The sequence below is a fragment of the Eleutherodactylus coqui genome, chromosome 1 (assembly GCF_035609145.1).
Source record: "Eleutherodactylus coqui strain aEleCoq1 chromosome 1, aEleCoq1.hap1, whole genome shotgun sequence".
NCBI classification, from domain to species: domain Eukaryota; kingdom Metazoa; phylum Chordata; class Amphibia; order Anura; family Eleutherodactylidae; genus Eleutherodactylus; species Eleutherodactylus coqui.
Genome location: NC_089837.1, coordinates 247,902,771 through 247,924,687, shown reverse-complemented (window position 1 = coordinate 247,924,687; position 21,917 = coordinate 247,902,771). Strand labels below are relative to the sequence as shown.

The 21,917-nt window shown below is 42.6% G+C and overlaps 1 protein-coding gene across 2 annotated transcripts in view; it reads right to left on the bottom strand.

The window, feature by feature from the left end:
* The window catches only part of ATG5 (autophagy related 5), a 143,016-nt gene that overhangs the window by 103,027 nt on the left and 18,072 nt on the right, over positions 1-21,917 (bottom strand). For both annotated transcript variants that reach the window (XM_066607920.1, XM_066607910.1), the window contains exons 4-5: positions 19,359-19,437; positions 10,086-10,248 (exon numbers count right to left, since the gene is read on the bottom strand). In XM_066607920.1, coding sequence (XP_066464017.1) covers positions 10,086-10,248; positions 19,359-19,437 — 242 coding nt within the window. The remainder of the gene's footprint in view (positions 1-10,085; positions 10,249-19,358; positions 19,438-21,917) is intronic.

Here is a 21,917-nt window from a genome sequence, read left to right as displayed (position 1 = left end):
ATACTCGGGTGACACCTGATCTCCCCAGCCACTCACTGCAGGGGGGTGGTATAGGGCTGGAACATCACAGGAGGAAGTTGTAATGCCTTCCCTGTCTTTCTATTGGCCAGAAAAGCGGGCTAATGTCTCAGAGATGAAAGTGAAAGTAACTCGAACATCGCGTGGTACTCGTCTCGAGTAACGAGCATCTCGAACACCCTAATACTCGAACGAGCATCAAGCTCGGACGAGTATGTTCGCTCATCTCTAATCACTCTAATGAAATCCCATTTTTTCCATCACTGCCACACCCCACCTCCTGATTTGCCTGTCACACTCTAGAGGTCCCCCCGTATATAGCAGCCACTTCCATGCAGTGCAGCCCCCTGTCTGATGCTTGTCAAGCACCCTTTTAAAGCTGAGATTATTTCAGTTTCACATTCATCCCATGATGCATCAGAACAGCATTAGCTGAGGCTATACCATTCTTGCCTGCTGGGTGGACAGCCTATAATTACGTTCTATATTCATTTAGATATACTACAGGCCATAAATATGCAGTCAGGAGGATGAGCTGTGATCTCTACTCTGAGTAGCTGTGATAGAGCAGGAGTGCTTGCCTTTCCCTCTAGGCTGTTTCTGCAGTGGCGATCATGTAACAGCATCACACAGACTAAGAATTTGACTAGAAAAATAATATATAGCTGCTAGTAGAACTGCGCTGGTCAGAACTGGGATCACATGACTGTCAGAGAAGGAGGAGGCCAGGAGTTGCAGACAGAAAAAAAACTAACCCAGGTTATACTAGCTCACGTATATGTACTGTGGGTACAGCTACATAATAAATACTTTTTTTTTTTTAAATGGACTACATAATTAGTAATTTATAATGAATTTTTTTTCTGAGAACACAAGTTTAGAATAATGTAGCTGGGAAGTTCAATCACGGACATACAATTTGTCTCTAGAACTCAACACACCCAAAATCCCACATGTCCATGTCTTTCTACAATAACTAGCAAAAAAGAGGAAATCGCATTTCTTTGACCTTGAAAATAATTTGGTTTGGATATGAAGAATGGAACAGACACTGTAGAAATGTAAATGTTTTCTCTCTGTTTCAGCCCAAATTTAAAACTGTCCAATAGTTTCACAATAAGCAGCAGCAGCAGATGTAGTCTTATACCGACAGGCAGTTATCACAAATGGTACTTTCTTTTCTTTTTTTGTGGTCATTGACAACGTTTCACTAGGACATTAGAAAACAGCACATCTGAATAAAAACGTACTTTGAGCTATGTAAGAAAAAAACTGAAAAGTACCTTGTATCTTGGTTTCACTAGCTGTTCTTATTTCTCTTTTGCAAATAACAGAGATCTAAATTAGCTTTTGAAAGTTCTCAAAAGATGTTTCATAAGATGTTCTGTAAGTTTCAAGGAGATTTAATATGTTCTGTTAGAAAGTCAGTCAACAGTTTCTAAGACGTGACAAGTCATCCCAAACTAGCAGAGCAGTTCAGTGAGGAGGCCGAAGCAGACACCTTAAGGTGAAAACCAGTGAGTAGTAAGTAGCGGACAATGGTTTGGCCTATTTATGTGTACTGTGCCACACTGGGACTTGGCCTATAATGGTCTATTCATGCTACCATCTGGGCTACAGGTAACGCATGTTGTCTAATCTGGGACCAAAACCCACATTTACTTACATATGACATAACAGGGGTGTTGGTAAACAGGCTAACAATAGCAATCCACCTTATTTTTCATTATAAACTCTGGGAAGAATTTGGTAGTACGTTTCTGGCAATAGAATTATGTTTTACGAATGACTGAAAAAGTAGATTTAAAAATCAGTTGTTAAAACTTCCATTACAACATTGATCACAGTGTGACATTGGGATATCAATCAGAACTATGACAGTGTCCTTTACATAAATGCAGTCATCAGTACTATTTGACTGGCATATTTGCCTACTTATAAAATGCATTCGGAAAGTCTTCATACTCTTTCACTTTTTTTATTTTGTTATGCTGTGGCCTTATGGAAATTTTAAAAAATGTCAAGTTTTTCTTCATCATCCTGCACTCAATACCCCGTAAAGAAAGTGAAAACAGAATATTACACATCTTTGTAAATTTTGTAAAAATTAAGAACATTTTGCACGGACATACAGGGGGTGGACAAAAATATGGAAACACCGAATGAAATTCATGCCTTAAATTACCATGGGATTATAAATCATATATCACAATACTAACAGTAAATTTTAACTACATCAAAAGGGCGACTCAGTGCTAATGATTAAAATCCCATGCAGATTCCTCCTAATGGTTTGGGTTTCATACATATTTACTACAGCGGAGTTAGTAAGCGGTACTGTAGTTGTTGCGTGATGCAATGATCTGTATAACAGCGCCTACAGCGTACTGCGCAGTTGTGGGGGAATTATGGAAGAGCTGACAGAATTTCAATGTCGTCAAATTGCTGGGGCTCGTATGGTGGGTGCCTCTGTAACAAAGGTAGCGGAAGTTTTTGCTGTATCACAAGGCACAGTATCCAAGATTATGATCGCATACACTAAGATCATAAAAACCGCATCCGGAAAACATCAGCATGGACGGAAATGTGTATTAAGTGACAGACAAAATAATTGTGTAGGATTGTGATGAAAAAAGAAGCAGACTACAGCTTTGGTGTTTCCATATTTTTTTCCACCCCTTATAAGTATAGAAGCCCTTTGGTGTGACAGTTGAAACTTAGCTCTGGGGGTATCTCATTTCTCTTGATTACTTTTGAGACGTTTCTACACCTTGGAGTCACCTGTGGTAAATTCAGTTGATTGGACATCAGTTTAGAAGACACAGCCCTGTCTATATAAGAACTCACAGCTCACAATGCATATCAGAGCCAAAACCAAGACATGAGGAGAAAAGAACTGCCTGTAGAGCTCATATACAAGATTGTGTGGAAGGCAGAGTATGGCTACGTGTTATCACACTGTGAAGGTGAGGGGTTAGTAGAGGTCGCCTGTGCTGACTGAAGGGGTGTACCTAGTACAAGGGTGGCTGGGAAGTGGAACCCTATCTTTCATATGAAGTAGAAAACAACACACCTCTCTTCACTGTGCATGGAGATGCCAGTAGAGATTAGTCCTGGACTCGTCTCCGAATTATAACTCTTCTTTAGATTATACCAAGACACTTGCATTTCACAGGGTCATCTTTATGCCGGGTTCAGTTGAGTGCAATATCACTGCGTATTACGCGTGTGATACGCAGTGGAGTCAATGAAAGTACATGGATTTTCATTGATTTATTCACACTTGTGAATACATGCACAAAAATGAACGCATCATGTTCTACTTTGCCACGTGTTACGTGCGATAGAGCTCATTGTTCTCTATGGGCGCATGATGAATGCTGTTACATATACGATTACACTGTGCATGGGTGCAGTTTATATGCGCTGTTGCAAAGCGACAGGCCGCCTGCACACGGGCGGAAATCCCGCGGCGGGATTTCCGCCACTGAAAGCCTGCATAGCAGTGCATTACAATACGCACTCCTATGCAGACGGCCGCGGTTTGGCCGCGCCAGATGTCGCGCGGCCAACAAACCGCGGCATGTCCTATTTTTGTGCGGGGCTCGCAGAGCCTCGCACAGAAACGTCACTCACCCGGACGCCGGCTACGGTCTGCGCATGCGCCGGCTGCCCAGCAGCCGGCACATGAAAGAGCCGGGGCCACCGGGCACGGGTGAGTACGCGCTGCTCCCTGCAGGCGCTCCGGTCGGGTCCCGCGACGAGAATACTCGCCGCCGGATCCGACCCGCTCGTCTGCAGGCGGCCACAGAGTAGGAAATTTTTTTATTATTAAACATTTTTATTTTGATTTCATCACTTTTCTTTTTTAACCAAAACGGAAATAAACAAAACAAAAGTGTTGCAACCCCCCACCCCACCCCCTCCTTCCTTAAGTCTCTATCGTGTACCTAATATATATATCGTACAGCATCCTGATTAAAGAGCAGAAAAATTAGTTCATGAAATTTTCCATCCTTTTAGATTATATCTTCAATTTTGTACTTTCAATGAGCTCCATCCACAGTTCAGTGAATATTGTACTTCACCCATACATGTACAACAGCTTTATATCATGTACAACTACAATAGCAAACAGTCAACTAGATACATTTAGACACATGCGTTACGATTATTTCACAGGTCACTACTTTGCTCTCTCTTGTGACTAGGATATACCCAATGTATTGTTTCCCTTGTACACTCAGTTTGCCGAAGGTGCAGGTTCAGTTGTGCCAAGCCAAATGCATCCAACCATCTGGACCAGATCTTACTGTATTTGTGTCCTTTACGTTTAAGATAAGAGTCGGTTGACTTTATCCCTAAATTCCCCCAATGTAGGGGGGACGCATCCAGCCAATGCTGTACTAGCAATTTTCTTGCGATATACAAGAGTCTCACTACCGCTAGTTGTTCATGCTCCTCCACTGGTACGTCACATATATCCTAGGATATATACTAATAGAGTGCACTCCAGATTTATTTTATATACCGTGTTAATCAGAGTGGACATCACTCCAGTCAGAGTGGGAAATTTAAATAAAAAACACCAAACCAAGACGACTATGCATGACTGCATGCACAAGACACGCTACCATGCGCAGTCCAAAAGCATTGCCAATTACGGCGACAGGCTGTCTCACCACCATCTCCACAATGGTACAATGCTGCGTGACACATGCAGCATTTTGTGCTTGCAGTTGTGTGAGCCCGGCCTTAAACCGCAACTGCCTAATGGCATACTTATGGTGTTGTGACCCCGTTGATACTAAAAGATTCCCTTTAATGTACTGATCAGAATTGTCCCATACACTTCTGATAATCTGTATATATTAAGGAATTGCTATGCATGCAATTTCCTTTTGTAAAAATATGTTATGGTATTCTTTTAGCCCTTTCAGCAAAAGAAAAATCATGTGAATGATAAAATCTTGAAAATTCAGGAAAACAATCATTTCATTTTAAGCCATGTACTACAGCCCTACTACAACATTTTTTTTTCAAGGAAAGTATGAGGTTGCTAAAAAGTGTATCAAGTACAATAGGATGTTTGATACTATCAAGGGTTAAACCACCAATAAAATGAGTACGTTTTCAGCATGTTTCTTTGCTGCACCTGGAAACAATCTGTCATTCTGCAACAGAAAGATGGAGGTCATTACTCGTCTGAGTCAGTTTGGCAGCAGGTGGAAGACACCAAATGCCATCCAAAGCCCACATGCTTTCACCATCCGTACTAAACTTCTCAGAACCCAGCAGATGGCCCATTTTTATCATTTTCTTTTTAGTACATCTGCTAGGGTGTGGCAAAGGTTAAGAGGTGATCCTTGTGGAAGGGTCACAAAGTTCTAGATTCTCAATGGGGAAAGAAAACTACAAATCTCCTCACCCATAAAGCTTGAAATCTTAAAGGAGTTATCCAGGCAGCGTCCGCTGGAATACACCCAGGTGATTAGACGAAGCACTGCTCCGACCCCTGCGTAGTGGGCGGCACTCGTAATTGGAAGCGCAGCTCTCATTGAAGTGAATGGGAGCTGCGCTTGTAATCACAGGCTGGTGTCCCATTGATTTCAATGAGCGCTGCGCCTGCAATTCAGGGCACCGGTCACTACACAGGGGTCTAAGCAGTGCGTCCGCTCCGAACCCCGGGCATCCCAGTGGGCGCCGTCTGGAAAACCTCTTTAACACTGACAAAAACAATGTCCAATATAACAGAACTATGAAGGGTGAGGATCAGATAGCAAAATACATTGGCCTCTTCAAAAGGAAAAGTTGTGACTCTACAGAAAGTTTCTATTTGAAGCAGCTCTATGTAATACGTCTACAAAGGAACTGCAATGAAACAGATGAGTTCACATGACTATTTTCCATAAAGAAAGAGAAACATGCTGGGTTGATGCATCATGGGATTGATCTGAAAGTAAAAAATCTCAGCCTTGAGATGGTACTTGATAAGCATCAGACAGGGGCTGCAATACACAGAGGAGACCTCCGGAGTGTGACAGGCAATCAAGTGAGGGGGGCAGTGATGGAAAAATGTGATTTTGCTAGAGTGGCCCTTTAAGAGTTAAAGTTCACCTCAATGTAATAGATATTCCTAATCAGCAATGATGAGTATATGTAGGATTAAAGCACTCATATTCAGGATTACGATGCTTGACTACTCTTATACTGAGTGTTTCAATAAGGTTATTAAAATTCAGTTTCAAGAGGTTTTCCAGGTTTTCAACATTGACCTATCCTTCGGATAATGTCATCAATATCAAATCAGTGGGGGTCTGTCACTGGGAACCCCCATCGATCAGCTGACTGAAAAGGCTGTGGTGCTTGGGTGAGCTCTGCAGCCTTGTTTCAGGCCTGTGAGGTCATTGTTATTGGTCACATGACCTGAGAGTAGCTCAGTCTCATTCACTTAAATGCAATACCAGGCACAGCCACTATAAAATGTACAGTGCTGTGACCGGTATTCAGTGAAGTGAAAGGGCCACTCACCTGAACGCCAGACCCACTTCAGACAGCTGATTGGCAGAAGGTTCTGAGAGGCAAGGCCCCACCAGTCTGATACCGATGACATATCTTAAAGGGGTTGTCCCGCGGCAGCAAGTGGGTCTATACACTTCTGTATGGCCATATTAATGCACTTTGTAATGTACATTGTGCATTAATTATGAGCCATACAGAAGTTATAAAAAGTTTTTTACTTACCTGCTCCGTTGCTAGCGTCCTTGTTCCCATGGAGCCGACTAATTTTCGCCCTCCGATGGCCAAATTAGCCGCGCTTGCGCAGTCCGGGTCTTCTGCTCTCTTCAATGGAGCCGCTCGTGCAGAATGCCGGCTCCGTGTAGCTCCGCCCCGTCACGTGCCGATTCCAGCCAATCAGGAGGCTGGAATCGGCAATGGACCGCACAGAAGAGCTGCGGTCCACGGAGGGAGCAGACCCCTGCGGCCATCTTCAGCAGGTAAGTATGAAGACGCCGGACCGCCGGGATTCAGGTAAGCACTCTCCGTTTGTTTTTTTTAACCCCTGCATCGGGGTTGTCTCGCGCCGAACGGGGGGGGGGGGGGGGGGGGGTTAAAAAAAAAAAAACAAAAAAAAACCCGTTTCGGCGCGGGACAACCCCTTTAAGGATAGGAAATCAATATTAAGAGACACAGAAAACCTCTTCAAAATAAATTTTAATAACCTTAGGGAACAATCAATACAAGAGTAGCCAAGCATAGTGATCCAGAATACAGTAATGCTTTAATCCTACATGTACTCATCACTGTTGATTACCTATCAATGGCGATTACATGGCAATGCACTTTTACATAACTCTTTCGGTAAGTATAGCAGTTGTCAGTTTTTCAGCTCCACTTAAATATGGACACAGGCCGCAAAAGTTTGATTACAACACAGGTCTGCTTCACTACTATCACACAACTCTACTGCACACAGTTGTAACTGGAATCCATGGCACAGCGCACTACAGACCTCTATCAGCCAGTATTGTACCTGTGATGCCTACAGGACTAAAATTTCTATATGACTTTTGATGGATGCCGAATCGTTAGATATTAACCCCTTAGTGACCACCCTATAGTGTTTTTACGTCCTGCAGCTCCAGGACGTGTATGGAGGGAGGTAGCGCCGCTATCTCCCTCCATACAGTGCGGGCGTCAGCTGTATATTACAGCTGACACCCGCGGGCAATAGCCGCGCTCGGCCGATCGCGGCTATTAACCCTTTAAATGCCCCGAACGCTGTTTGGGGGTCCCGCACGGCCCCCCCGCGGTGAGATCGAGGGATCTGTGCAGGTGTCATGGCAGCCGGGGGCCTAATGAATGGCCCCAGGGCTGCCTTAGCAGACTGCCTATCAAGCCATCCACACAGGGTGGCTTCATAGACTGCCTGTAAAAAAGCAGTATGACGTAATCCTATAGCATTACGTCATACTGCAGGAGCGATCAAAGCATCGCATGTTAAAGTCCCCCAGGGGGACTTCAAAGTAAAGTAAAAAAAAGATCAATAAAGTTTTTTAAATTGTAAAAAAAAAAAGTTATAAAAGTTTAAATCACCCCCCTTTTGCCATATCTATTATTAAAAAATCTAAAATCATAAAATAAAAATATGTATTTGATATCACCGCGTCCGTAAAAGTCCGATCTATCAAAGTAGCGCATTATTTTTTCTGCACGGTGAACGTCGTCCAAAAAAAAAAAATAAAGAACGCCAGAAATACACTTTTTTAGTTACCCTGTCTCCCAGAAAAAACGCAATAAAAAGTGATCAAAAAGTCGTATGTATTCCAAATTGATACCATCGGAAACTTCAGGACATCCCGCAAAAAATGAGCCCTTGCTCAACTACGTCGACGGAAAAATAAAAAAGTTATCACGTGCACAAAATGACCGCAGAAAATAATTGAAAAAAATTAAATATCTTAAAAAAAAAATACAAGTACTACAGCAAAAAAAATACTATACAAGTTTGGTATCGTAGTAATCATACTGACCCATAGAATAAAAATATCAGGTCGTTTTTGTTGCAGTTTGTGCGCCGTAGAAACAGGACGCACCGAAAGATGGTGGAATGTCGCTTTTTTTTCCATTTCTCTCCGCTAAGAATTTTTTAAAAGTTTTTCAGTACATTATATGGTACAATAAATAGTGCCATTGAAAAATACAACTCGTCCCGCAAAAAACAAGCCCACATACAGCGACGTCGATGGATAAATTAAGGAGCTACGATTTTTTAAAAGGGAGTAGGAAAAAACAAAAATGGAAAAAAGCAAAAAAGCCTGGTCACTAAAGGGTTAAGAATTATCAGATAGTCACAGAAAAGTATATTAAAAAAATCAGTTTTAAAGGGAACCTGTCAATAACTATAAGCACCATAAACTAGGTTCCGATGCTCATAGTTAATGTGATGTGGAGTCCGGGGAGCCTCTTTATACACTCACCCGGTCTCCTATTCCTGTGGTGTTCCCTGGTGAAGTTAGCTTGCATTAAGAAAGCATGCCTCTCTTCAGAAGGCTGTGTGCGCACTTCTATAGAGATGAATGTGCACACAGCCTTCTGAAAAGAGTCAAGCTTGCTGTGCACGCACTTACTCCGCCAGGTGACACTGAATGAAATGGGGGACCAGGGGAGTATAAAAAGAGGCTCCGCAGACCCCACATCAGAAATTATGAGCACCATAACTTAGATTCTCTTTAGGGGGCAAAGAACTTTCTGAAATTAAAAAAAAGTAATAAAATACCAGCTAATAATAAAAACTGCTGCTTTGTTTACAGTAAATTCCTAATTGATTTTCTCTGGTTGGATTTATACCAGCAGTATTGTAAAATTCTGCACACTGCATATCAGTACAGTAATGAAGTGTTGGACTACCAGATGCTATATTAAAGGAATTGCACCATATCCACTAGTAGGCAGACAAAGGCATATTTGTAAATGTCTTATGTAAGGCAAATTTTGTTTCTGTCTAAGGCCGCCTGCACACAGGCGGTCAGACTTCGCATGTGAAATTTCTGCAGCGGAGTTTGACCTGGTGCCTGGCCAGTGACCCCAGCTTATCTGTCCACCGGTCTTCTCCTCTGCTGCGAATGTGCTGGCGCACATGCGCAGTACAGAAGACGCTGCACCGTCGCTATGGTGATGACGTGGCTGCCGCGACCATTCTGCGATGTTGAATGTAGAATGAATGTGGGACGGACGGCTTTCATTGACTTCAATGGAAGCTGGCTGTGCATAGCCCACACAAAATCACAGCATGCTGCAAATTCTCCCCCAAAAGCGGGGAAAAAAAATAATTGCAATTGAATTCCGCTTGTGGGCAGGAATTTGCGTATTCTCAGAGCATGCTATGGTCTGGAGTTGCTGCAGAATCTGGAGGCGGAATCCCGCTCTGGACTCTGCAATGCAAATACGCCCGTGTGCAGGAGGCCTAAATCTTTTTAAGAAGTAGGCATATTAAAAGTATCTAAATCATGTGTAGGAATAGTGAAGGAATAAACGGGACAACACACTGTCAGGAGAATACGTACCATTCTGTAAACCCATCCACAGTTGTTTGTGGTCTTTCTTCTGCATTTCATTTATGACTTGACTTTTGTGCTTTAAAGCATCAGCTTCCTTCACAGATGACATAAAGTGTGCTTCAATTACGTCTTTGGATTGGCAATGCAGAAGGTCTTTTGATGGAAAATTCTGACATGAAAAGAAAAGAAAACAAGATCCATGTATTAGTACCTATACCCAAGAAGTGAACTTTACATTTGCAATAACGTTTTCAATAGATTTCTAATAAAATTTGCAGATAATCCCACCATTGTTTATTGGTGGTCCATCTTACTGGGAGCTTACTGCATTAATAATTTTTCAGAGTAGTATAAGAAAGACAACACAAGTTGACAGATCCATCCATTGTAGCCAATAGGAACTGCTATCATACAAGGTTTTCCTAAACCAGATAACTCTAAGGCCTCATGTCCACGGGGAAAATCAGATCCGCTGCAGATTCTCCATGGAGAATCTGCAGCGGGTCCCTCCTGCCCCGCGGACATGAGCGCTGAAAATAACAATAAATAAGAATAAACTCACCTCCCATCCGCTCCGTTTCTTCTCTTCGCTGCGGCGTCATCTTCTGTGCGTCGCGGCCGGATCTTCTTTCTTCGGCTCGGCGGATGTGCAGGATGACGTCGGTGACGTGCCCCGCGCATGCGCCGGCCCGAAGCAAAATGATCCGGCCGCGACTGAGAGAAGATGGAGCCGCGGAGAAGAGAAGAACCGGAGCGTGTGAGTAAACTCTGATTTTTGTCTCCCGCGGATCCGGACGGCTTCCATAGGCTTCAATAGAAGCCCGCGGGAGCCGTCCCCGCGGGAGACCCGCATGAAAATGGAGCATGGTCCGGATTTTTTCATGCTCCATTTTTTTTTTAATTCCTTTTATTGACGATCCGCGGGTATTTATCTACCCCGCGGGTGGTCAATGCATCCCTATGGGATGCGGATCCGCAGGCAGGAGAAGAGTTAAAATCCGCTGCGGATTTTAATTTTTATTTTGCCCGTGGACATGAGCCCTAAAGATGTAAAAATTAGACTTGACCACAGCAAACTCTATAATTATCATGCAAGATGTATCCTAGATATAATATACAATACACAACCCCCCTTCCCACAAAGTTAAGAAGCGGTGTAAAATGCAAATATAAAGAAAAAAAAAAAGAATGCAATGATTTGGAAATCTGATCTAACCATGTTGTATTCATAGTAGAACACAGAAAACATACCAGAAGGTAAAAGTGAGACATTTATCCAATTATTTTTAAAAATATACAAATTCAGAAATTGATGGCAGCAACACATCTCACAAAAGTTGGGCAACTGATACAAAAGACTGGAAAAGTAAGTGGTATTAAAGGGGTTGTCTCGCGGCAGCAAGTGGGGTTATACACTTCTGTATGGCCATATTAATGCACTTTGTAATGTACATCGTGCATTAAATATGAGCCATACAGAAGTTATTCACTTACCTGCTCCGTTGCTGGCGTCCCCGTCTCCATGGATCTGTCTAATTCTGATGTCTTCTTGCTTTTTAAGACGCGCTTGCGCTGTGCGGTCTTCTCCCCTTCTCCTAGGTCCAGGCACGAGCGACGTTCTGGCTCCGCCCCCTTCTACGCGTCATCGCGTAGCTCCGCCCCATCAATCAGGAGGCTGGAATTGGCAATGGACCGCACAGAGCCCACGGTGCACCATGGGAAAGGACCCGTGGTGCATCGTGGGTGAAGATCCCGGCGGCCATCTTGGTGAAGGAAGAAGAAGGAAGAAGGAAGACGTCGCAGAGCGGGGATTCGGGTAAGTAATATGTAATTTTTTTTTTTTAATACATCCTTTGGGGTTGTCCTGCGCCGAACGGGGGGGCCTATGGAAAAAAAAAACCCCGTTTCGGCGCGAGACAACCCCTTTAATGAAAAACAGCTGAAGGGTCAATTTTCTACTAAGTCACATGACAGTGTATAAAAAGAACATGATGCAGAGTCTCTCAGAAGCAAAAAATGGTCAGAGGTTCACTAATCTGTGAAAAACTGTTTCTAAGGGGGGGAACGTGGCTACCACCCCACATGAACAGCTGCATGGTGTGAGAGCTTCTCTGACAGACTTTTTTATACCAGTGTTCTTTTCATGAAGAACCTCGTGTGGCGCAGAGTGTTAAGGCAGCAGAAATTCAGTCCTAAGCTCTTGCTCAGGACCTGAAGGTCGCAGGTTCAATCCCTGTGTAGTTCGGGTAGCCGACTCAAGGTTGACTCAGCCTTCCATCCTTCGAGGTTGATAAAGTGAGTACACAGCTTGCTGGGGGCGGTAAAAGATGACTGGGGAAGGCAATGGCAAACCACCCTAAAAAAACGTCTCACCAGGGGACTTTACCTCTTTTTATGTGCTTGGGGCTCACAAGCAGGGCTAGAGGAAGGAAAAAGGTAGATGAAACGTAGTGGCTTGTGCCCAGACAGTTGCCTATACCACACTTAGCACATATAGATGGAAGCTAGAATTTGATTTCTATGAACTACAGGCAACAAACACACTTCTTTACACGGTGCAGTTTATGTAGTTTTGCTGCTTATTTTCGGTCACAACAAGGAATGGATACAAAAACATGTTGTAGTGCAAGAATTTATACTAGTTTGTTTTCTTTGATACGTCAAAACTCAGGCCCCACTGCCTGGTCTTAGAGATTTTTCATAAATGGCCAAATAAATATGCAACATATTGTTATTGGAGTGCAGAAACAAATGATAGCACCTATATGAGACCTATGCGTGCAGCATAGTGGAACAAGTGACTCAGAACTAGAGCCACAGCTTCACATACTGAAAGGGAGGCTTCATTTCTGCCTGCATCTAAGAGTACAGTGGTTTTGATAAACCGTTTGGATGTTATCAAAGTCTGTTCAGTTAATTCAGAGACAAAAAAAACATGTTAAGTCATGCCCTGATTCTGAGATGACTCTGAATAAAATAGTCATGGGGCTGTTTTTAGCCGAACACTTTCATGGTTCAGAAATCACCTACTCAAAATGTTCTTAGTTAGCATTTTATCTTCTCACTTGGTTTCATTGTACGCTCTAAAAGGACTCTTCGATTTATAAATCAATATTTAGACACTATTGTAGAGAGTTTATGAGTGGCAAATAATTATTAGAGATATTTAGTATATAACTCTTATTATGTACATTATAAACTAATGTGTATGAAGCATAAAAAAAACACAACCAAGCAAAACAGAAGTAATCAATAAAGTTTAACCACTATTCTTACATCATTTACCTATAAAAGGTTGTCATATTTCCCCATGCCCCTTTATGATTCAGAAAGAGTCATAGTGGGTGCATAGTACTGGCTTTGAGAACTACTAGTAATTATTAGGAAATTATAGTACAGCTCTGCCACATTCACGTCATACTCACAGAGCTCTGCTACGTTGCTTTCACATAATGAGCTGCACGCGATTTACAAACTGCAGCTGCTCACTGAGGAGACATGTTGGCTTGTTGCTTTCGCATATGAGCTACACGTGATTTATGAACTTCAGCTGCTAGCTGAGGAGACATGTTCGCTCGTAGCTATCACATATCTGTAGTTGGCTTGTTGCTTTCGCATATCAGCTACATGAGATTTACAAACTTCAGCTGGTGGCGTAGGTGAAAACATGGCTTGTCGCTGTATCATGGCGGCGTTAAACCCTCTGTGGTTATTTACATATTTGCACAACAGTATCGGTTAGTTCCAACGCTAGAGATTGGTTGACGATTAGATGAAGGCTGGACTGGTATTGGCGGCATTAGCACTTGAGATGACATATCATGTTCAGGAGATGTGAAGATAGTGGGGAAGGACTATGCGTCAATGTTGTTGGTCAATGTGCACCGCCAGCTAGGTGTCACTTATTGGAGTCTCCACACAGGTGTGCAGCAGTCTTACAACCAGGTACAAACTTCCAGACTGAGTACTGCTGTATCCATAGCAACTGAGGCTGTAGGGGTTTGTGCAGAATGTAGTTTGCCCATAATCCCTCATTCAGTGCACAAGGAGGATAAAGCGTATGTGATGATGTCACAGTCATGTGATTAGGGGGGCGGAGCTAAAAGCCAGTAACTGATAACATGATGGTGACATCATCACAGGTGCTGTCAGGCTCTGCATGTAACTCACACAGCACACACGGACTGACAGACAAGTGGTCATTAGCGCTTCAATTTGGGATTCCAAATGACAATTATTCCTATGCCTTTTGATAATAGTCTGGCTGCCCTTTGTTTTGAATGTATGCGTTTTTGTAAGTTTTTCGATATGTTTGTCTGTTATCCAAAATATATATTTTTTAAGCTATAATTATTCCTCTACACACCAATAGTTGAACTGTTATGAAAGTACAGGCTGTGCTTTAAGATAAGCAGGTAGCCAGACTATTATGAAAAGGGGTAGTACACCACCAAGAGGTTTTATTAAAAGGCGAGCAGCAGTAGGCAGGACTTTTAAAATAAATCAGGACATAGTAAACTCGCGTAAACACACAGCAATAACTTTACATCAAGGATGTCTTGATACATGCCGGTTTTGTAATTTTTTTTTTTTTTTTTTTACACGATTTAGCAAAAAAAACCCCCCTCAAACTGAAAGTTGTCACTTTGTGGCGTGTTTTTCTCATGATTAAGTATTTTTCGCTTAGACCATGAACAGTTTTTCAATTAAAACCATAAAAAGCTTGTTATGGTACCCCCTGGGGGTGGTCTGATTCACTTCTCAGAGCATCCACCCATTTGTCATGCTGTTTCTGGCACGCAGATTGTCATTGGTTGGCCTGTTCAACAGCAGTAATCACTACATCACTCTTGTTCAAAAGATGCAGACAGGGGAATCAAGGGCCCTTCTACACTGAACGACAATCGCTCAGATTCTCAGTGGATCGCAGTAATCTGAAAGATTATCATTCAGTGTAAATGTCGACAGCGACTGTATGATGAACGACTATTTTTTTGCAGAGGAATTGTAAATGGAGGCCGGCGGGCGGATCTATCTCTGTTAACCCCTTCCCTGCTGCGATCTATGTAGATTGTGGCATGGGAAGGATTCAAGGGCTCCCTCTGTGACGTCATCGGGCTCTCGCGATGAGCCCGGCTGGTTGCCATGGTAACAGGACGCCACCTACAGCCGTCCTGTTTTACCACTGCCTATAATCGCTGTAATAAGCGATAAGGCATTGGAGGAGAGAAGTCCTGCAATGCTTATCATAGCGATCATCGGTGCTATGATGCAAGTCCACCAGAGGGACACAAATGGTGTAAAAAAAAGATAAAAATAATGTACAAAAAAGAAAAATGTAAAAAAAAAAACAACTTTTTCTCATGTTAGATTAAAAATAATAAACGTAACAACGCGTACAATAAATTGAACATCTTATAGGACTTTGAATACAGTGATTTAGAAAAAAAATGTCCAAAAAAGGGGTTTTATTGCAGAAAAATGGTTGAAAAACCTAAAAAAAAAAAAGAATATAAGAATTTTGGTATCGTTGTAACCGTACCGACCCGCACAAATACGTATTGTGTCATTTATGCTGCATGATTGAGCTTTCAAAATAAACCCAAAAATCTATGGCAGAATTGATGTGTTTTCTCTCCCTGCGATCATAAAAAAAACAAATAAAAGTTTTACAATATAGTCTATGTTCCCAAAAATGGCACCGATAGAAACTACACTTCGCCACGCAAAAAACAAGCCCTTTTACGGCTGCATCGACAGGAAAATAAAAAAATGGCTTTTGAAAAATGGAGATGAAAATCCACCAAAAATCGTTGCATGCTTATGCCCAAAATAGGCCATGTCCTTAACGGGTTTATTACTCTGTCACCCCCACCCAACCAAAAAAAAAAAAGAAGAAATAAAAATAGGAACCTATTTCATCGAGAAGGCAGTCCAATCAGCAGACAATATGTTGTAGAGTAGAAGAAACTGAGCAGATTCAGTAGAACTTTTTATTCATGTAATCATCTGCTCATTCTGAGTTTATAAGACCAGTGGGCGGTCCTATCAGTGATTGACAGCAATTGCATAATGCACACTCAACTGTTGAGATTGCCCATTAGATGTTCAGACTCAGAATGAGCAGAGATATAAATGAATAAGATGCAAGTTCTAGTGAATCTTTCCCCATAAAACTATATACAATCTCCTGGGCTCCTCCTGCTCTATAACATCAGGTCTGCAGTTTAGACAGCATGTCCAAGCTGACCAGTACCTTCAAACTAAAAAGTGATCAAAAAGCCATATGTACTGCAAAATGATAGCAGAAACGACAGCTCACACTGTCTGTGATTGGTCACAGCGCTCAGCCAATTAGAGGTAGGCTCAGCCATTCATTGAACTCACAGCCATTTACTGGTCACAGCGCTCAGCCATTCATTGAATTCAATGAATGGCTGCGCGCTGCCTCTGATTAGCTGAGCACTGTGTTTAATTACAGGCAGCGCTAAGCTGTAATTTAAAGAATGGCTGAGCGCTCAGACAATCAGACACAGCCCATTAACCCCTTCGCACTCTAGTACGTACATTTACGTCCTGGAGCGTCAGGGTATGTATGAAAAGAGGTCGCTAGGCGACCTCTCTGCATACAGCGCGGCATTTAAATTCCCCGATGTTCGGGGGTCCCGTACGGCCCCCCCCCCACGTGAGATCGCAGGGAGCCATACAGGTGTCATGGCAGCTGGGGTCCTTCTGAAAGGCCCCATGGCTGCCTCAGCAGACTGCCTATCAAGCCATCCCCATGGGGTGCCCTGATAGACTGCCTGTCAAATCGCAGTATGACTATAGCATTACATCATAATGCAGGAGCGATCAAAGCATCGCTAGTTGTGGCCCCAGGAAGACAAAAAAAAAGGAAAAATAAGATCAATAGTTTTATTAATTGTAAAAAGAAAAAAAAGTAATAAACGTTTAAATCACCCTCCTTTTGCCATATCTAGAATAAAAAAATCTAAAACATAAAAGAAAAATACATATTTGGTATCGCTGTGTCCATAAATGTCTGATCTATCAAAGTAGCACATTATTTACCCTGCACGGTAAACGTTGTGCGAAAAAAAAATAAAGAACGCCAGAAATGCACTTTTTCAGTCACATTGTCTCACCAGAAAAAAACACAATAAAAAGCGATCAAAAAGTCGTATGTATTCCGAATTAGTATTAACAGAAACTACAGGCCATCCCGCAAAAAACGAGCCCTTGCTGAACTACGTCAACGGAAAAATAAAAAAGTTATTGCACGCACAAGATGATCGCAGAAAATAATTGAAAAAAATTAAATGTTTTTGAAAAAAGTAGTGCAGCAAAAAAAGGCAAAAAAAAACCTATACAAGTTTGGTATCGTAGCAATAGTACTGACTCGTAGAATAAAGTTATGTTATGTTTGTTGCAGTTTGTGCGCCGTAGAAACAAGACGCACGGAAAGATGGCAGAATGTTTTTTGTTTTTTTTTTTCATTTTACTCCACTTAGAAGTTTTTTAAAGTTTTTCAGTACATTATATGGATAAATTAAAGAGTTACAATTTTTTAAAGGGGGAGGAAAAAACAAAAATAGGGGAAAAAGGGGTCTGCGTCATTAAGGGGTTAATGTCATTGAATGAAAAAAAAATAAGTCTTAGATGATGGCAACGAAAGAAGTTTTTTTTCCTCAAAATTTTTTTACTTTTTAAGGGCGAAGTCAGATGAGCGTTTTTTTGTGCACGTCTATAAACGCAAAAAAAAGCGCATGTGATAGAACCACTGGTTCCCTATGGTGCATTCACATGTCTGTCTTTTACAGGCGCTAAATACTCGCACCTGCAAAAGATAGGACATCCGTGCGCCAGTAAGTTCTGTGCTGCGCGTATAAAATTCCTGCAGGGAGTCCCTTCATCACTGAACACTGTGAAGGCACTGTCACAGTGTTCACTGACAAGGGGACTCCCTGCGGGAATGAAGGAACACCCTGTGACAAAGGAACGCAATGTTCTCCCATTGCTTTCAATGGGGCCAGTGCTGCTGCTGCCAGCCCTATTAAAAGCAGGGGGATGAAGACAACCCCCGAAGTGATTTTCATGAAAGGGCTTTAAATATCATCCCTAGGTGTAGAAAAAAAACCCAACATTACCTACGTAGCAGTGTTGTCCGGGCTCCGGCACGTCTTCTCTCTGGCATAGCTGGGACTGTTCTGAAGCACTTTCCGGGGGGGGGGGGGGGGGGGGGGCTGTGTCTGATTGACTGAGCACTCAGCCATTCATTGTACTGTGATTTGACACAGTACTCAGTCAATCAGAGGCAGCGCTCAGCCATTCATTGAATTGATTAGTTAAGCGCTGTGACCAATGAATGGCTGTGAATTCAATGAATTGCTGAGCGCTGCCTCTGATTGGCTGAGCGCTGTGTCCAATCACAGGCAGCGCTCAGCTGTCATTCAAAAAATGGCTGAGCGCTGCCTGTGATTGGCTGAGTGCTCAGCCAATCAGACACAGCCATTTCACTGGGTGGGGATTTTTACATCCCCGCCCAGGAAAAAAGTGCTTCAGAACAGTGTCGGGGGTGCCAGAGAGAAGATGCGCCGGAGCCCTGACAGTGCTGCTAGCTGAGTAATGTTTTGGGGGGTTTTTTCTACACCTAGGGATGATTTTCAGGGAAGGGATTATATTTAAAGCCCTTCCCCGAAAATCACTGTGGGGATTGCCTGCATCCCATTGGTTTCAATAGAGCTGGCAGCGGCACCACTGACCCCGTTGAAATAAATGAGCATGGGGAACTATGGTCACGCGCATTTTGCTAATGCGTGGAGCCCTCTTTTTTTGCACACATAGGTGCGCTAAAGAAATGCTCGTCTGACTGAGCCCTAAATTAGTACAACATAAAAAAAATACATAAATTTGGTATTGCCATAATTATACTTACCCATAGAATAAAGTTACCATAATATTCTTACAGCACAATTCACACCATATAAACACCCCCTCCCCAAAAAATGTCACAATCATATTTTTTTTCCATTTCATCTCACTTACAATTAAAACAATTTAAAACTATTTTTAAATGTTTGTCAGCATATTATATGGTACAGTAAATGTTACCATTAAAAATACAACTCCTCCTGCAAAAAACAAGCCCTCAAATGGTTGAATCAACAGACAAATAAAAGTTATGATTTTTCTTTAAAGTGGGGAGGAAAAAAAAAAAACAATGCTCTGATCCTGAAAGGATTAAAAGTGACATTTCATACAACAGCAATATAAACATACCTTAAAGTGGACAGTGATGCTCCAGGGGAGGGATGTGTTTGATGCATGCAGATCGAAAAGTAAGCCAATTGGGTAATGCCTTTAAAAAAAAAAAAGCACATAATGATACAAAACGTGCAACAAAGTAGATGAAAAATGATTTCAAGAAAAGGAACAACTATATGAAAATATTTTTCAAGAAGAGATAGGAAAGATTGACATTAGAAAAAGACGAAGGTTTTAGAGTGTTTATATATTAGTAAAGTAGTAGTTTAGAATTAAGGCCCTTTACACACATAGCTCAAAATTCATTTAAAAGCCATCTTTTGAGTGAAAATCGTTGTGTGTAAATGTGTGCCCATCGTGCACTTACTGTGCACTTTTTGTCCATCGCTGACTTCAGATCCACATTAAATCCTCATCCCTCAGGACGATAGAATAAGATGGATTGCATGCTGTGTTCTCCGCGAGCAGCGCTGATAACAACTGCTGTCCCGCTGGAGAGCAATAGCGTTGTATTTAGAGAACAGACCACCTGCTGTTCTCTAAATACATGCAATGAAGTACTAAAGGGCTGATTAACCCATTAGTACCTATGCAGAATGATCGCTCAAAATTGTCAGTTTCTGATTTATTTTGAGCAATCGTCTGTGTGTGTAAATGCCGCTTTAGAGTATCTCCACTTAAAATGTACTCATAGAGGTATGGAGATAGCAACTTTGTATATACAATTAGAGGTGATTAGTAGAGATGAGCGAACGTACTCGGTAAGGGCGATTTCGCAATCGAGCACCGCGATTTTCGAGTACTTCACTACTCGGGTGAAAAGTACTTGGGGGCGCTGTGGGGCGTGGCATGGCGTGGTGGAGCGGGAGGTAGCAGCGCGGAACAGGGGGGAGCTCTCTTTCTCTCTCTCCCTCTCCCCCCCCCACTCCCCTCTGCAACCCCCCGAGTAGTGAAGTACTCGAAAATCGCGGTGCTCGATTGCGAAATCGCCCTTACCGAGTACGTTCGCTCATCTCTAGTGATAAAAACAAAAAAAATGAATTACACAAGATATGAAATTCACATAGAGCCGCCCAGGCTAGGAGATCTGCATCCCCATAGATTACTAAGTGAAAGAAGGGAAGTCAGAGTAAGTATAGGTAACACATGATGGGACTCAAGAGGGCTACTGCTTGTTGGCTTCAACGTTCAGTATGTGAGGTCTCACCAGTAGTGGGGTGTAGAACATATCCAGGTGGCTGCTGTACAAGAAGGTCCACACTGCAGATATAGGAGGCCTCCCAAACTACACAGCTAGACTTGTGTTAGCCGGGTTACAGCACACACTACACTGCCAGACTACACATTGCAGACTAGACTCTTAGCTAGGCCGCCATGTAATACTACTGTTACAGCACAAGGGATTTTTGTTTTTTTTTATATCTTTTTAAAAAAACATGTACGCAGGTCTATGATATGGCATTTTTATCTTTTCTCACCAACATTTAAAGAATATTTTTCAATGCATTTGCCCCTGTCTTTTCCAAGAGACCCCTTCCCCCAAACTCAAATTTCCATGATGTGGGAATCTAGAAAAAAATTCCTGTATCAAAGAATCTGTTTTAGAAAGAATGCCTTTTAAATTATTAGAAAGTAATTATTTGGTAGCAGCCCTTCTCAACAGACTATATAACACAGATCGCAGGGTTATCCTCAAAACATTTAGACAAATAGGTGTGCAATACCAAAAATTCCTCTGTGGAAACTCTTAGGGCCTCCTGCAGACGGCCGGGTCGGATGCTGCTGCGAGAATTTTCGCAGCGGGATGCGAGCCGTGCCCCTACAGTGACACCCGTGGCTCACCTGTTTCCTCCACTCTGCTATGTGTCGGCTGCCGCTCAGCCAGCACATGCGCAGTGCAGAGCCGGCGCGTCAGAGGTGACGTTTGTGCGGGCCTCTGCGAAGTTCACACAGAAATAGGACATGCCGCGATTGGTTTATAGCACAAGTTTTCACATGGTCAAATCACGGCTGTCTGCATAGGTTTGCATTATCTAATGCAATCCTATGGCAGCACACACAGGTGGAAATTCTGCTGGAAATCCCAGCCGTTTGCATTTACCCTAAGGCTTGGTTCACATGGGGTAGAATTGCCGCAGACTTTCTGTGCAGTCCCTCCGTACAGAAATTCCATTTCGTTTTTAAGCCAGAGGCTAAGCAGCAAAGCGGACAAGACTTGTAAAACATCTCGTTCACACGCTGCCAACAGTCTGCTGCGAACAAGCCGTACGAAAACTGACATGCGGCATGGAATTCAAATCCATGACATGTCAATTTTAGCACCGTTTCCGCTGCTGTCTCTCTTCTCTCTATGGAGAGAGATTTCCACAGCAGAATAAAGCCGCTTCAAATCTTGCATCAAATTTCTGTGGCAGGAATTTCCATGTTGGTCGACATTCTGCAAGATTTCCTTGAGATTTCCACCCTGTGTGAACCCAGCCTAAAGGCTCAATACAATCACTTACAAATAAACCTCCCACAAAGCTTACAGCACTTCTAGGGATGGTCTCACAAGACCGGATTTGAATTGCGGTT